The following is an 18,663-nucleotide window of genomic DNA, read 5'->3' on the forward strand; positions in this document are numbered from 1 at the left end:
TACGCTATCAGCTCATATACCATGAGCAGAGAGAAACAAAAATGGTGGAGTGTGTTGCTGAACCAACCGAGAATGAAATAAAAACTACTCAAAAACAACCCCCCCCCCCCCCCCCCAAAAAAAAGCAACAAAATATGGAATAAAAATATTTGATTATCGGAAGGTTTTTTTTTTCAAGAATTATAGTATTTTTTACGAATTGTTAGTCATTTCGCCGGTTTGTTTACATTCTCTCATCTCATTATCTCTAGCCGCTTTATCCTGTTCTACAGAGTCGCAGGCAAGCTGGAGCCTATCCCAGCTAACTACGGGCGAAAGGCGGGGTACACCTTGGACAAGTCACCAGGTCATCACAGGGCTGACACAGACAACCATTCACACTCACATTCACACCTACGGTCAATTTAGAGTCACCAGTTAACCTAACCTGCATGTCTTTGGACTGTGGGGGAAACCGGAGCACCCGGAGGGAACCCACGCGGACACGGGGAGAACATGCAAACTCCACACAGAAAGGCCCTCACCGGCCATGGGGCTCGAACCCAGGACCTTCTTGCTGTGAGGCGACAGCGCTAACCACTACACCACCGTGCCGCCCCTTGTTTACATTCTAAGCAGAAATTATTTTGTCGGACGTTTTATATAAAGTTTTTATTTATTGAATTTGCAGAAAATAAAAATGCTCTGTTTCTCAAAATCCAGTGAATGTGGATAGAATAAAACAGTTATTCCACTCAATCTCATCGGACATGGCTTATAGCCAACTCGATGCTACGTGCCTCGTCGGCTATCGGCTCATGTACGACTCGATTTCGTGGAATAACTTTTAAACATTTTTTAAACCACTTGAATAAAAGTCAAAAGTCGACACTTATCACGTCTTCATTTCACATCCACTGCACTGTGGTGGAGTGCAGAGGCAAAAACTTCACTGTCCAAATACTTATGGACCTGACTGTGCATGCACAAGAATTACAAATGCTAACGTTTAAGACTGTTTAATTTGACTAAAGGGTATTTTATTTATTTTTGATTTATTGTATGGCTGTGCTGACACTAAGTTGCATGAGGCCTCAAAGTTTGATTTGAGCTGCGTTTAAGTTTCAGGAATTTAACACTTGGAAGAGGTTGGTTTGGCAGCGAAGTTTGACAGTGCATGCACCCTTGGCACCTTCCCCCTTTCGTGCGCTATGAAATACTTGAACTTTATTTGGACCATTGGTTCCAGCTCATCTGTGACTCATGCCAGAAGTGCAAAGAGAGGAAAAGTCTATGTGGAGGGTGATGCTGGCGCTCCGTCGTAACCATGAGGTTTCACACAAAGAAGAGATTGATTTGGATAAAAACATGACAGCTTAATAGAAAACAGAAAGAGAAAAGTAATTATACTGTTACAGGTTTGTGTGATTGATACAACTTGCAATATACAACCCCGGTTCCAAAAAAGTTGGGACGAAGTACAAATTGTAAATAAAAACGGAATGCAATAATTTACAAATCTCAAAAACTGATATTGTATTCACAATGGAACATAGACAACATATCAAATGTCGAAAGTGAGACATTTTGAAATTTCATGACAGCAACACATCTCAAAAAAGTTGGGACAGGGGCAATAAGAGGCTGGAAAAGTTAAAGGTACAAAAAAGGAACAGCTGGAGGACCAAATTGCAACTCATTAGGTCAATTGGCAATAGGTCATTAACATGACTGGGTATAAAAAGAGCATCTTGGAGTGGCAGCGGCTCTCAGAAGTAAAGATGGGAAGAGGATCACCAATCCCCCTAATTCTGCGCCGACAAATAGTGGAGCAATATCAGAAAGGAGTTCGACAGTGTAAAATTGCAAAGAGTTTGAACATATCATCTACAGTGCATAATATCATCAAAAGATTCAGAGAATCTGGAAGAATCTCTGTACGTAAGGGTCAAGGCTGGAAAACCATACTGGGTGCCCGTGATCTTCGGGCCCTTAGACGGCACTGCATCACATACAGGCATGCTTCTGTATTGGAAATCACAAAATGGGCTCAGGAATATTTCCAGAGAACATCATCTGTGAACACAATTCACCGTGCCATCCACCATTGCCAGCTAAAACTCTATAGTTCAAAGAAGAAGCCGTATCTAAACATGATCCAGAAGCGCAGACGTCTTCTCTGGGCCAAGGCTCATTTAAAATGGACTGTGGCAAAGTGGAAAACTGTTCTGTGGTCAGACGAATCAAAATTTGAAGTTCTTTATGGAAATCAGGGACGCCGTGTCATTCGGACTAAAGAGGAGAAGGACGACCCAAGTTGTTATCAGCGCTCAGTTCAGAAGCCTGCATCTCTGATGGTATGGGGTTGCATTAGTGCGTGTGGCATGGGCAGCTTACACATCTGGAAAGACACCATCAATGCTGAAAGGTATATCCAGGTTCTAGAGCAACATATGCTCCCATCCAGACGACGTCTCTTTCAGGGAAGGCCTTGCATTTTCCAACATGACAATGCCAAACCACATACTGCATCAATTACAGCATCATGGCTGCGTAGAAGAAGGGTCCGGGTACTGAACTGGCCAGCCTGCAGTCCAGATCTTTCACCCATAGAAAACATTTGGCGCATCATAAAACGGAAGATACGACAAAAAAGACCTAAGACAGTTGAGCAACTAGAATCCTACATTAGACAAGAATGGGTTAACATTCCTATCCCTAAACTTGAGCAACTTGTCTCCTCAGTCCCCAGACATTTACAGACTGTTGTAAAGAGAAAAGGGGATGTCTCACAGTGGTCAACATGGCCTTGTCCCAACTTTTTTGAGATGTGTTGTCATGAAATTTAAAAATCATCTAATTTTTCTCTTTAAATGATTCAGTTTAAACATTTGATATGTCATCTATGTTCTATTCTGAATAAAATATGGAATTTTGAAACTTCCACATCATTGCATTCCGTTTTTATTTACAATTTGTACTTTGTCCCAACTTTTTTGGAATCGGGGCTGTATTTAAAACAGTCACATTCGAGCTAAAACTGATGCGTGTGTTACTTTTAACCAAATTTATTGAGATTCGTTGTTATGTATGAATTAAAAGCCCTCACACTCACCTTGAACACCTGGTCGCTTGTACCTGAACGCTTACCCGATCAGGATATCCACAACACAGTTAGAAATGTGACTTTGTTAAAAGTGCACGTTTGCATCAGGCTTGTAGTACTAGAGTCCGACTCGTGCCCGAATTTTAAGGACTCGTAAATTGGAGACGAGGACTCAGATTTTTAAAAAATATATATATTTTTATGCTAATTTTGTGCAAGAGAATGCACACTCACCTGTTCATACGTCATGTTCAGGAACAAACTAACGTTAATGGGGCTAAAATGCCTGGAGAGAATGGGATAGGATTGTCCACTTTGCTTATACAGACTTCTCGTGCAGTGGGGAAAAATGCACTGCTATGTGTCCCATATGTAGAAGAACTATCGAGGAGACGACGGGGACCACCTCGAACTTCAATCGTCATTTGGCGAGACTCCACCCAGAGAAGGAAGTGACACGCTATGTTCATTGCTCTGTTGATAGCGGGGCTTGCTTGCTGAGCGATGAAGTAGCTAGTGTTAACCCTCTCTCATGTTATTTGCCCTGTTGATAGTGGGCGGGGCTTGTGTCGGACTCGAGGTTTAGTGACTCGACTGCAACACTGAGATAAATACGTAACAGACGATATGTAGTGCAGGCCGAGTACTAATGTCGGAGTAAAAGACGACACGAGCGGCAGCTTGTCTTTGATTAAAGCTCTTCTGGACTTAAAAGCCGAAGAGGCATTTAGCTTAGATAAAGGGGAAGATGTATGTATTTTGGTCACAAATAGATATACAATGAGACAGACCAGCTACACAGATTAGCAGATGAGAGGTGAGGAGTTCAAAGGTGACGGTCTGTTGTTTATGTTAGTGGAGGAGTTATGGTGTGTGTGCGCTCGTGTGCTTTAGTCATGCGGAAAAAAGAATGTGGCCCATGGTTGGTCACTGGGTCAGTTTTCCCAACAGCCCTACCCTTAGAGCTTGCTAACACTTGTTTAACTATTTTTTACTTGCATACAACACTACACAATTTGTTACCTCAGTACAGATATTATAATAATGTTTATACGCCTCTTCAATCTATTTTTCCCTTGTACACTGCTCCAGAAAATCTCGAGCACGTTTACTGGTTTGAACATTTCAAAGCTAATATCCTCACTTGTATTCAGAGGTGGACAGTAACGAAGTACATTTACTTGAGTGCTGTACTTAAGTACACTTTTTGAGTATCTGTACTTTACTTGAGTTTTTTTTTTGGAAACGTATGACTTTAACTTCTACATTCTGTGTCTGGTCGGAGTTTTATCGCCCCACTCCTGTGAAGGACGGCCCCATGAGGACAGTTGAGGGTTATACCTGTTAAAACTGTTAATATTATAGTCAGGCTGTCTGTTGTTGCCCAAATGAGGATGGGTTCCCTTTTGAGTCTGCTTCCTCTCGAGGTTTCTTCCTCATGTCGTCTGAGGGAGTTTTTCCTTGCCACCGTCGCCACAGGCTTGCTCATTGGGGATAGATTAGGGATAAAATTAGCTCATGTTTTAAGTCGTTCAAATTCTGTAAAGCTGCTTTGCGACAATGTTTATTGTTAAAAGCGCGATACAAATAAACTTGATTTGATATTTGAAAGGCAAATATCGTACTTTTCACTCCACTACATTTCTATCAAGGTCTTCATTACTATGAAGCGGCTTTGAAAGTGGATGGGTTTTTTTCGCAGGTGACACTGAGACGGCCTGTCAGTAATCACTAGGGTCACGTCACATCCATAGACTGTATAAAACCAAGTTCAGCGATTTCTCAGCAGCGTTATTTAACACCATCAGTTGATGGCAGAACGGAAGGAGGCGGTTCTTCTGGAGAATGAATGCACCCATGACTTTTCCTAGAACCCATATTTCAGTTTTCTGAAAGGGCTAGAGTCGTTTCGTTTTAAATGTTTGCTTTGTTTGCCGAAAATGAACCACATCACGGCCTACAAAAACTCGCCATCCAACCTGCGGAAGCATGTTGAGGAATGTAAACGTTTTATTCCAAGAGAAAGCTTGGAATGAAGCTGTCTGTGCTTTTAGAGTTAGCGATAACATTGCAATAGCTATGCAGTCCAGTTAGTCAAATGACTTTCTATGGATTTGCCTGCTAACGTTAACACATAGCTAGTTAACTTGGACACTCTTAGTTAGCATGTTACGCTAACATGAATAACATTTAACTTATCTGAAGTCCTTTCAGAAATATGTTTTAGCATAATCTTGCCAAATAAACAATGTAGAAATCTTTCTTTTCTAGTAGCGTTAGCTACCCAGTATGATTTTGAGTTTGAAGAGAGTTTGCTAGCATGTCCGGTGGAGCTTCACTGACTAGCTAGCTTAATGTGAAACCACCATGATGGCACAACATGCGTTCATTTTGTGAATTCACATTTCTGTCTTTGGTAACGGTGTTAGGTTTTGTAAGCGCTGTGGTAATAATACAATGATGGGTTGACAGAAAATGTACTTAAGTGTTAAAAGTATTTTTAAAAGCAAATAGACCCCTTCGCAGTAAACGTCATTCATACGTAAGCGGAAATTGCGCGCGCAGCCAGGACCCAAAAAAGACTCAGAAATGCCTAGTTGTTGTGTTTTCGGGTGTCAGAATCGTAGCAGTGATGGGGTTAAAATGTACAGAATTCCAGCAGGATCTCACCCATTCCGAAAAAATCGCCGACGTCTATGGCTACAAGCCATCAAACGTGTAGACTGGGATGAAAGCACTATCAAAAATGCGCGGGTTTGCAGCGCCCACTTCATCACAGGTAAGATCAGGCTATTTATTAAATCTTTCTTTTTTTTATTCTTTCTAGTCTTCGTTTATTGATGTAGCAAAATACTTTGGTAGCGTTTGTCTGATTAGCTGGGTCATAGTTACACAATGTAATGAATATTGTTAGCATGTTAACTTAGCTTTGCATGCAATTTTGTTTGTAGGAGAGGTCTCGCTTGACTCAAGCAGTCCAGATTTTGTGCCATCATTATTTGTGTATGCCGAAAATCACAATTTTAAAGCAAGGATGGAAAGGTAAAATTGTGTGCCCTCACTCTAAATGCCAACTTACGTTGACTGCTCTAACCTAGCTCCCGCCCCGTTCAGTTTCATTTCTGCTCTCTGCCTCTCGCTTTTTACGCAGCTCTGATTTCTCTTAGCTGCACTCTTTACACCATCATTCCTTTCATGCCATTACCTCCTGCAAATTGCTGTTTAGTGTTGGGATTTGCTGTTGTAGCTAAAGCCACATTGCCATCACATCACTGGCATAATTTGATTAAAACAAAATGAATATGAATGTCCGACTGTTAATCAAGTTGTACATGCCCACACACAATCATATGCGTCTAAAGACTTGTAGGCACGAAGTTTTTCGTGGGTGTACACTGAAGTCTTGTCAATAAGGTACGAGTATATATCTGGCCATTGTATACCAGGGAACTTACTAACATCGTCCGTCCACTCTTTAATTAAATGCGGATCCGGTAGGCGATGTCCACTTGTTAGAGTTAACTTATTTATGTAGCATTCTCGATCTTGTAACGACAATTGTTTGGCATAATCTGACCGCTCATAATGCCGGTCTATGGGCAGCGCCATTGTTTCTGGGTCCAGGCTGCGTGCGCATCCTGGCAACGGTCGGTTTGTTCACAAACATGCGAAGAGGTCTATACTTCAGTACTTTAACTTAAGTAAAAATTTGACTGGACAACCTTTTCACTTGTATCGGAGTAACATTTGACCAATGGGATCTGTACTTGGACTTCAGTAATGAAGTTAGGTACTTTGTCCACCTCTGCTTGTATTATATTCGAATGCACGCATAAGGTTTACCGTTGTCATCATACTCACTTTGGATGGGCGATTTTAAGGGGCTGCTTCGCTGCTCCTGGGTTTTCATGGCTGCCATTGTCACTATAAGTGGAAAAACAAACAGCAGCTCAGTATTTTCTACCTAATTACAGTGAAAGCATGAGGAACAATAGTCAGAGGTGTGTATATTTAATACAAGTTTGCTTGCAGTCTCTCACTCAAACTCCCTCACGATCAAAAGCAGAGGACATTCCAGATGTCAAAGGGGTAAAGATTAGCACGGGCTCAAAGGTAGAAAAACAAAAGCAGGGAGAGGACAGGGAAAGGGGAAACAAAGAACGGAGGAGGGGGCTGATCTGATCTGGGATGGTAAAACTGGTGCGTGTATGCACACTGGTCTATACAGTAGGTGAGTGTCTTCATGGGTCTGATAACAGCTTTGGAGTGCAAGTGTGTGCACACGCATGGGCTTGGGAGATAGTATGTTAAGCTGGGATAGTCCAGGGTCTCCAGGTCTGGGTTGGAGATGAAAGCAGTCAATCTGCACTAGATAAGAGAAGGCGACACACACACACTGCATCCGATTGGAGAGTCTATTTCTCAGAAAGTGATTAGAAAGATGCCCCTATGTTTTGTTTATCCAGTGTCAAATCCTTTCACATGCTTTGTCATTCTTTAAAGAAAAGGTCACGTCATCTGTTTTGTGTTCACTTTTCAACTAGTTAAACTTGGATTCATTTATTCTTCCTATTACAGTTTTTTTCCCTCTTGTTGAATGATGTACGGAGCATAATGGAGTGAAGCTGTGATTGTGTGCGAGTGCTGTTTCCTCTTACGCTGGTACAATGACTCAGGAAGAAAATAAGATCAGTCAGCAGATCTTTCCACAATGCATGCGCGCACACATCTGTAGAATATGTAAAAACATCTCGAACTCCTACACATAACCGTTCAGTCACAGCGTCTTAAACTTAACAACAGTAGGCTCTGCTAGTGTAGCAGTTTATACACACACACACACACGCGCAGATGTAGGAGTCATTAGCTGTCACCTGAGCTAATCAATGTAAAAGGAAAAATCTATTCCAATTTTGAAACTACAGACTTGCCTTGGCATGCAGGATATGAACTAATCAATAAGTAAACCTTTGTGCATCTAAAAGAAGAGATTAATAGAGGAAAATATCACTATTCTACAAATTCAGTGGATTTCACTGCCAGTGCTAGCTAGCTATATATAATGTGTGTGTGTATATATGTATGTATATATATGTGTGTGTGTGTGTGTGTATATATATATATGTATATATATATATATATATATATATATATATATATATATATATAAAAGTTGTGTTCAAAATAATAGCAGTCCAACATGACTAACCAGATCAATCACTGCTTTTGGTAGAAATTATATTACTACACAGCAAATAATTTACCAGTAGGTGTAGTAAAGTCGTAGAAAACCAACAGACCCAACATTCATGATATGCATGCTCCTGAGTCTGTGTAATTGAATAATTAAGTGAAAGGGGCGTGTTCAAAATAATAGCAGTGTGGAGTTTAATTAGTGAGGTCAATCAGGTGGCCCTAATTTAAGGATGAAGCCAGCACATGTTGTACATCCATTTCTCTCTGAAAACCTGAGAAACATGGGTCGTTCCAGACATTGTTCAGAAGAACAGCGTGCTTTGATTAAAACGTTGATTGGAGAGGGGAAAACGCATAAAGAAGTGCAGAAAATGATGGGCTGCTCAGCTAAAATGATCTCCAGTGCTTTAAAATGGACAGCAAAGCCAGAGAGACGTGGAAGAAAACGGAAGACTACTATTCGAATGGATCGAAGAATAGCCAGAATGGCAAAGACTCAGCCAATGATCAGCTCCAGGGTGATCAAAGACGGTCTGAAGTTACCTGTGAGTACTGTGACAATTAGAAGATGCCTGTGTGAAGCTAATCTATCGGCAAGAAGCCCCCGCAAAGTCCGAGTGTTAAAAAAAAGACGTGCTGAAGAGGATACAATTTGCCAAAGAACACATCGACTGGCCTAAAGAGAAATGGAGAAACATTTTGTGGACTGATGAAAGTAAAATTGTTCGTTTTGGGTCCAAGAGCCGCAGACAGTTTGTCAAACGACCCTCAGACAGTGAATTCAAGCCACAGTACACTCTGAAGACAGTGAAGCATGGTGGTGCAAGCATGATATGAGAATGTTTCTCTTACTATGGTGTTGGGCCCATTTGTCGCATACCAGGGATCATGGATCAGTTTGCATATATCAAAATACTTGAAGAGGTCATGTTGCCTTATGCTGAAGAGGAAATGTCCTTGAAATGGGTGTTTCAACAAGACAGCGACCCCAAACACACCAGTAAGCGAGCAGCATCAGGGTTCAAGACCAACAAAATGAAAGTTATGGAGTGGCCAGCCCAATCCCCGGACCTTAATCCGATAGAAAACTTGTGGGGTGACGTCAAAAATGCTGTTTCTGAGGCAAAACCAAGAAATGCAGAGGAATTGTGGAATGTTGTCAAATCATCCTGGGCTGGAATACCTGTTCACAGGTGCCAGAAGTTCTCAGAAACTTCTTATACAACTAAATATTAGTTTAGTGATTCACAGGAATGCTAAATACTAAAGATTTTTTCAGTTTATACAGTAAATATTTGGAGTTTGTAATGAAAAACGCAGACACTGCTATTTTTTTGAACAGCCCAAAATTCATTTTTCTTCATTTTCTGTAAAGTAATTAAAATATTGATACATTTTTCTTCATGTTTTGATGTAGAATATAATGTGCAGTGTTCCCAATGCATAGAAATAAAAACTATTATAAGGATTTTGAGCTTTACTCATGTTTTTAAACACACTGCTATTATTTTGAACACAACTGTATGTGTGTGTGTGTATATATATATATATATATATATATATATATATATATACACACACACACACACACACTTTCGGTATAGAGCTCCATACTGAAAGAGAAGATGCTACCATCACTCCGTGCCCTTGGTCGTCGTGCACTTTTCCAACATGACTAAACACACATCTAAGGCCACTGTTGGATTTCTGAAGAAGAACAGGGTGAAAGTATTTCAGTGGCCGAGTATGTCTCCTGATCTGAACCCAATCGAACACCTATGGGGAATTCTGAAGAGACAAGTTGAGCATCACTCTCCTTCCAGCATCCAGTCACTAAAAGAGGTCATTGTTGAAGAATGGAAAAAGATTGATGTTGCAAAATGTCACCAACTTGTTCATTCCATGCCTAGAAGACTTGGCGCTGTCATTAAAAATCATGGAGGCCATACAAAGTACTAGATGGAGTAGTTTTTGTTGTGGGGTGTACTCATTTTTGCACCACCCTAATTTGAGTAAAACTGAAAAATGTGTAATCCAAGTTATATTATTAACCTTACTTTCATAAGTTAAACAGATGTTATATTAAACTTTGTCTTTCAAGATTTTGGAAATTGTTTGTGTTCATTGAGATATTGTTTAAAATGTTACTTTTCAAAGGGGGTGCACTCATTTACGCTGAGCTGTGTGTGTGTGTAATTTTATATATATATATATATATATATAAAATCACACGCAACGTATGTATGTTACATTCAATATGGCCAACAGTGTGATGCTCTGGCATTCTGTCCCTTCCTGTTCACACGTTTGTGAAATACTAGCATCTAGTGCATTGTAGACATATTACTGCATATAGTGAAAAAAAAAAACCTCACATAGCAGTGAATATGTGCAGGAGATAGCTACATAGTCTGAGATGTACAGAGAGCTTGTTTCTGTGGAGAAGAACCTTGTTTCCTCGCTCAGGTCCAACATGATGCTAAAGTGTTCAACTCTGACCTTTGGAACGCGGTCGCCAAGAGCAATTTGGCAAATGCCACCTTGTCCGTCCCTCTGAGTTGCATGTCAATCCTGAGATCGAGATGCTGACCTGCCTGATTCATCCTGATGCCCTACGTCTGGCTTGAGTCTCATCACGTCGCTCCTGTGGAGGACGGCCCCATATGGACAGTCGAAAGTCGCACTTGGAAGATGCTCTGGACACTTACAGTAATGCTTTTATGGCTAAGGACTACAGTTGACTTGCCAACTTTAGCAGTGCAGTTGTCATGAACGGTTTATAACTTCAACAAAACAGATTTCATGTTAAAACTATAACAAGAAAACAGTCATCTATATCCCCCGCCCTATATACCAAGTTTCAAGATATTATTTGTCACATTTTTCAAGTTCTGCTGCAGGAAACCAACCCTACCTCTTTACACTGACCTCAGCAGCCCATGGCATAAACCCACCGGGCCTTTGGTCCAGATGAGCTAAAAATTAACATTTCTCACATTTCTTAGTATCAAAAGGCACATATACCAACTTTCAAGACCACACCACTCATAGTTTTCAAGTTCTGCTCCGGAAACAAAACCAACCCTTAAGACCAACCTGAGAGACCAAGTCTGAAATTGTTTCCATAGAAACATGAAAAGGCACATCTACATCACCTTGTTCACATGTACACCAAGTTTCAAATCCATATCATGAATAGTTTTGGGTTGCTCCAGAAACGAACATTGCTCTTAGAAACTAAATCAAAATCTATTTTTGGTGTAAAAATTTGAAAAAAACTTTCAAAAATCCAAAATAGCAAAAGTCACCAGTTCACATGTTGCTTGATATGTACCGTATACAAAGTTTCATGAAGATATCTTCAGTGGTTTTAAAGATATGGCCCTGAAACGTGGACGGACGGACGCCATTTCTATACAGTTTGGCAGGGGATAATGATTTTCCTGTTTTCACGGTCATACTTTGTGATTTGTATATAGGACACTGTTATAGAAGCAAGTTATTTATAACCACATTGTCTTATCACCCAAATGAGGATGGGTTCCCTTTTGAGTCTGGTCCCGCTCGAGGTTTCTTCCTCATGTCATCTGAGGTAGTTTTCCCTTGCCACCGTCACCACAAGCTCGCTCATTGGGGATAAATTAAGGATAAAATTAGCTCATGTTTAAAGTCTTTAATTTTCTGTAAGGGTAGTATTTCACTGGGCTGCGACAGCCCGCGGCTAGTTGGAGACACAATTGCGATAAAATATGCGAATTAGCGACAATTTTCACTTGGAATCACACTGGATTGATATTCGCATATTTTACCGCAATTGTTGTGTCTCCAACTAGTCGCAGGCTGTCGCAGCCCGGCTTTCCCTCGGCAGGCAGAGAAGTAGAGGAAGCCTCACGGAAACTGACTTGAGAAGGGTTCGCGACAGCAGCGACGCATTTGCGACTATTTTGAGAGAAATTCTGTCGCACAAATTTTTTGAACATGTTCAAAATGTCAGCGACGAAGGAGCGATACTTTGCGACTCATGCGAGGAAATTGACAGGCCCCACGAATGTTTCAAGACACTTTTGAAACTCTCTCGCGAATGACGTTCGCAATTTGTCACAAGCTGTCGCAGCCCAGTGAGATATTGGCTTAAAGCTGCTTTGCGACAATGTCTGTTGTTAAAAGCGCTATAAACTTGACCTATGCTGCGTAGGACAGGAAGTGAATGCAACTAAGTAACAGTTTCGTATGATGTCATAAGTACTTCCAGGTCAGCAGAGAGCTTTGACCTTCTCAGATCCCTTATAAAGCGTGAGCTGTGTTTAACCAGGTGGTTTGATCCAGAAACAGTCCCAGGAGTAAATGTCCTCCTCATCTCATCTCATTATCTCTAGCTGCTTTATCCTGTTCTACAGGGTCGCAGGCAAGCTGGAGCCTATCCCAGCTGACTACGGGCGAAAGGCGGGGTACACCCTGGACAAGTCGCCAGGTCATCACAGGGCCGACACATAGACACAGACAACCATTCACACTCACATTCACACCTACGGTCAATTTAGAGTCACCAGTTAACCTAACCTGCATGTCTTTGGACTGTGGGGGAAACCGGAGCACCCGGAGGAAACCCACGCGGACACGGGGAGAACATGCAAACTCCGCACAGAAAGGCCCTCACCGGCCACGGGGCTCGAACCCGGACCTTCTTGCTGTGAGGCGACAGCGCTAACCACTACACCACCGTGCCGCCTAAATGTCCTCCTTTGAAAGTAAATATGAAAAGGAACAAGAGAGATGACAATTTGTTTACAGCTTATTACTTGTATGGGAATTGTGACTGTCGTGCAAACAATGCCACCATTTTCTCACAAAATAGATCATACCCAAATCCCACACACCCAACTTTTGCCCCTCGTACACAAGCCCACACCTGTTGCTCTAATTGACAGCAGAGTGTGTAATGCTACCCTTTCCATCTAGTAAGCATGGTCAATTATGCTCTGTTGTGCCCCTGGTCATGGTACCGCGAGTTGGCCTAGTGGTTAGCGTGTCCGCCTCTCGACCGGGAGATCATGAGTTCTATTCACAGTCGGGTCATACCCAAGACCATCATAAAAGTGGCACCTACTGCCACCTGGTGAGGCACACCGCAATACAGATGTGAGTAGAGAGTCAAACTCTCACAGTTGCCAGAGGACCAGTCCCCCACTGTAACCCTAACTAACTATGTGAGACGCAGAGGGCTATAGAAACAAAGATCGTCACCGCCTTAGGGCATATGAAGAACTTTGACCCCTGATCATCAATCCAACGGTATGATCGGGATTCAGAATCACAATTTCAGACGTCAAAAAGGAGAATTTTTGCTGTGTCACTCAGGACAATATCTGCGACAAGTATCTTAAAGGTCAAGATGTGAAATTGAACACTTGTGCTGCAACATTTGTCGCCTAAATCCTGAGCAATGATAACTGCTATTTAGTACAAAGCTAATCGTATTATGGTGCACTGCATCCTGTCAAATTTAGAAGGAAACCAGTATTGATATAACACCGGGACAGCTTGGGACATGACCCCCACCTTTTTCCTGATATGTCTGGTTTTGTTTAAATATTTAAACAATATTTCCAAACACTTAAAAAAAAATGCTGGTTATCTCTAGAACTCATCGCAGTGAGGCTGGTGTCTACAAATAAAATGGCTCCTCGAAGAGAATTGAAGGGATGATGGATGGACGGACAGACGGATGGATGTAAATATACAAAATGTGAAGTGTAGGGTGAGACCAACTTTAATCACCCTGCTTGCTTGCCTTTTGGTTTACGTTCGTTTTTTTTCCCCATCTAACTTTACTTCCTTTTTTTTCTTATAACTACCAAAAAAGGGGTGGCACGGTGGTGTAGTGGTTAGCATTGTCACCTTACAGCAAGAAGGTCCTGGGTTCGAGCCCCGTGGCCGATGAGGGCCTTTCTGTGTGGAGTTTGCATGTTGTCCGCGTGGGTTTCCCCCACAGTCCAAAGACATGCAGGTTAGGTTAACTGGTGACTCTAAATTGACCGTAGGTGTGAATGTGAGTGTGAATGGTTGTCTGTGTCTATGTGTCAGCCCTGTGATGACCTGGCGACTTGTCCAGGGTGTACCCCGCCTTTCGCCCGTAGTCAGCTGGGATAGGCTCCAGCTTGCCTGCGACCCTGTAGAACAGGATAAAGCGGCTAGAGATAATGAGATGAGACTACCAAAAAATGTTGAGATACAGGACCAGTCAAACATTTGGACACGCCTTCTAATTCAGTGGTTTTTCTTTATTACCTCGCCCGCGATGGAGTCAGCGGGGCGAGGTATTGTAATCAGTGCGGTTTGTTTGTTAACAATCTAGCGTCTAGACGGTTGCACTAATTGACTTGAAATTTTCAGGGTAGGTGGGTAATGGTCTGTAGATTACCTGATTATCCCCCAAATTTAATCGGGTCAAGGTCACCAGAAAGGTCAACCTTTCAATCAAAATAACATTTTCCATTATAACTCAAACGGTTGCCAATAGACAAAATGTTTACTATTATGAGCATATAAGAACTCCCATATGGACTTTCATTTGGCACCATGATCTTTGACCTTGAAAGGTCAAACTCAAGGTTATGGATTTTCAAAGGGCTCTAACTTTTAAAATGGTTCATGATAGCCAGATGTTTACCCTTATCAACATATACGAAGTCCCATATGGGCTTTCGGTTGCCGCCATGACCTTGAATGACACTGAAATGTCAAACTCAAGGTCATGGATTTTCAGAGGACTATAACCTGACAGCTGATTATTGAGAAATATTACCATTATCAACATCTCATCTCATTATCTCTAGCTGCTTTATCCTGTCCTACAGGGTCGCAGGCAAGCTGGAGCCTATCCCAGCTGACTACGGGCGAAAGGCGGGGTACACCCTGGACAAGTCACCAGGTCATCACAGGGCTGACACATAGACACAGACAACCATTCACACTCACATTCACACCTACGGTCAATTTAGAGTCACCAGTTAACCTAACCTGCATGTCTTTGGACTGTGGGGGAAACCGGAGCACCCGGAGGAAACCCACGCGGACACGGGGAGAACATGCAAACTCCGCACAGAAAGGCCCTCGCCGGCCATGGGGCTCGAACCCGGACCTTCTTGCTGTGAGGCGACAGCGCTAACCACTACACCACCGTGCCGCCCATTATCAACATATAGGTATAAAATAAGCGCTACTGGGTGAAGTTTGTTTTGCCTGGCAACACTTTGTTTTTATTAAGACGCTTCATGTCTTACAGTAATGATGGATGTCATTTCTCTTTACTTAGTTGAGCGGTTCTTGATATAATATGGATTACCTACAGTTGTGGAAAAGGACTATTTTACTGTTTGATCTCAAACGCATTAAGAAGGCAAGAAATTAATCCACTAACTTTTGACGAGGCACCTGTTAATTGAAAAGCATTCCAGGTGACTACCTCATGAAGCTGGTTAAGATAATGCTAAAGGCCAATTTATGCTGACAACGCAGTCGGCGTCGCAGATGGCGTCTGCATAGCCCCCCCCCTTCACAGACGCTCTGCGCGCACCTCCCAAAAATTGTGACCACCGCAGAAGCCTCGCAGACAGCGTCGCAGACAAGAGGGCTCCGATTGGTCCACTCTACATCCGCTGTACACGCACTTCCGCTTCCCTACTTTCCCGGTTTGGTTTGTTTTCACGACCGCCATTTTTAAAAACACGAGCGAAGATGGAGCAGCACGAAGAGCGGTTGATCGAGGAAGTGAGGAAGTACGTACATCTATACGACTCCAGTTCTAGTCATTATAAGTAACCGGAGGATAAACACTCCACTAACCACACCCACCAACTACTCCTAGCGACTTCGCGCCCCTTTGCGTTGTGGCGGTGAATAACATCGCGCACGCCTATCACTCCCCGCTCAACGATAAATTAAAACTGTCTGCGAAAAGCTATCTGCGAAAGCCTTGTCGCAAGAGCATGCAGAGGCCCTAATAGTGTGCAAAGCGTCATCATGGTAAACAGTGATGACTTTTTGAATCATATTTTAGATTCAACATTTTAGGCACGTTTTTGTCCATCAATCCATTATCTCTAGCCGCTTTATCCTTCTACAGGGTCGCAGGCAAGCTGGAGCCTATCCCAGCTAAGTACGGGCGAAAGGCGGGGTACACCCTGGACAAGTCGCCAGGTCATCACAGGGCTGACACATAGACACAGACAACCATTCACACTCACATTCACACCTACGGTCAATTTAGAGTCACCAGTTAACCTAACCTGCATGTCTTTGGACTGTGGGGGAAACAGGAGCACCCGGAGGAAACCCACGCGGACACGGGGAGAACATGCAAACTCCACACAGAAAGGCCCTCGCCGGCCACGGGGCTCGAACCCGGACCTTCTTGCTGTGAGGCGACAATGCTAACCATTACACTACCGTTACTGCCCCCATATATGTTCTATAATGTAGAAAAGAGTTAAAATACCAAAAAAACCCACAAATAAACTATGAATGTGTGTGTGTCTAAACTTGAGTGGTACTGTAAAACACCCCCCCCAAAAAAAAAATCTTCCAAAGCGTTCACCCTGTTATTCCCGGAGCATTTTATAAAGCTGCTATTTAAAATGGAAGCGCTGTCTTCTCAAACACAGTGATGCCCTTTGAAAGCTGTGATAATAACACGTGATTAATATCATTCGTCATGGCAGTGTTTCTGTTCTTCTGGGCCAAAATCAGCCTTGATCGAATCACACTGGGTGTAACACTTCTTCACCGGTGACTTGTGAGTGAGAAGGCACATGAAGCCATGACTTACTCATCTCATTTATTCACGTCATACGTTTTTACTCATCAACTGCTTTTAGTAATCAGGAATTTAAGAGTCCGTGGGCATCTGGGTCATTTTACAGCCCTCACAGCTCACATTGTTTCTTTTCTGCACGCTCGCCACGTTTCAGGTGTGTGAGTGAAAGATCTACGGTCACAAGGAGGAAGGAGCGCTGCTTTGTTTGTAACGGATGTCAAGGGCAAATTCTACGTCCTTCCTATGAACAATCTGGTTTTGCAGCAGACTGATAACCAAAATAATAATAAAACAGTTTATAATTCACGCTCAGTGGTTGGAACACGGGAGAAATATGCTTATGCAGTACTGAAAGTGAATCAGGTTAGATCAAAAATGGTGGCGTGATCATTAAAAAATAAGTGATTAACATGCGCAGAGCAGCAAATCCAAATACACATGTGACCTGTGCGTGTGTGTACGAGAGTGAATCACCTTCCTGAACCTTTAAGTGACCTTTAACAGTGTGACATTTGTAATTAAGTGGGTCAGTGAGCGCTGCGCCATCGACCCTCACCCTTCTCTCTTCATCTCAACTTCTCTACCACTAACTGCTGCAGTGCTTTTTCATCTCATATGCACGTTTTAATGTTAAAGAGAATATCAGATGCAACATCAAAGCGTATGCAGATACCTCCATACGGTCCTTATTCAGGATGGAGGACTTCAGGGAGTTTATTGCGAACTTGGGTTGGTTTAAAAACTCCTCTAGAGAAACTGATATCTATAATAATGCGAGTGGAGCATGCGTGTGCGCGCTGGCATGCGCTTTTCTCCGAGTACTGCACGACTTCAGTCGCTGACGACGACGACAACAACTCATTTACAAACACTAACAGAAGAAAAGGTTCACGTTATTGAAGCCAAATGTGGTGGATTCAGTCACAGAGATGAGAAATAATCCTCTATTTATCCACTCACAGGTTTCAATAAAACGTCAAAGACAGGAAATGAAGAATTACAAGAAAAATGTTTGACAATAACGATAAAACTATGCAAATTAATGAGCAAATTGAACGCAGTGTGTTAAACATATGGAGAGGAAGTACAGACTTTAGTAAACTAAGCCAACATCAATACTCATTTCTAACTAAACACTCATTTCCTTTATAATGGGAGAGAGAGAGAGACAGACAGAAAAGCACAGGAGAGAGACAGAGGGAGGGAGGGAGACAGAGAAAGACAGAAAAGCACAGGAGAGAGACAAAGAGAGAAGGGAGGGAGAGAAAGACAAAAGCACAAGAGAGAGAGACAGAAAAGCACAGGAGGGAGGGAGGGAGGGAGACAAAGACAGAAAAGCACGAGAGACAGACAAAAGCACAGGAGAGACAGACAGAAAAGCACAAGAGAGAGGGAGGGGGAGAGAGAGAGAGACAGAAAAGTACAGGAGGGAGGGAGGGAGGGAGACAGAAAAGCACAAGAGAGGGAGAGAGACAAAAAGAAGGGAAGGAGAGAAAGACAAGCATGAGAGAGAGACAAAAGCACGGGAGGGAGGGAGACAAAGACAGAAAAGCACGAGAGAGAGACA

The 18,663-nt window shown here is 42.5% G+C and overlaps 1 protein-coding gene across 8 annotated transcripts in view; it reads right to left on the reverse strand.

Annotated features, from left to right (window-relative positions):
• The window catches only part of znf438 (zinc finger protein 438), a 141,034-nt gene that overhangs the window by 5,916 nt on the left and 116,455 nt on the right, over window positions 1-18,663 (reverse strand). For all 8 annotated transcript variants that reach the window (XM_060940116.1, XM_060940111.1, XM_060940113.1 and 5 more), the window contains one exon: window positions 6,947-7,009. In XM_060940116.1, the coding sequence (XP_060796099.1) occupies window positions 6,947-7,004 (58 nt within the window). In that variant the 5' untranslated portion in view covers window positions 7,005-7,009. The remainder of the gene's footprint in view (window positions 1-6,946; window positions 7,010-18,663) is intronic.

The sequence above is a fragment of the Neoarius graeffei genome, chromosome 14, assembly GCF_027579695.1.
Source record: "Neoarius graeffei isolate fNeoGra1 chromosome 14, fNeoGra1.pri, whole genome shotgun sequence".
Lineage (NCBI taxonomy): Eukaryota > Metazoa > Chordata > Actinopteri > Siluriformes > Ariidae > Neoarius > Neoarius graeffei.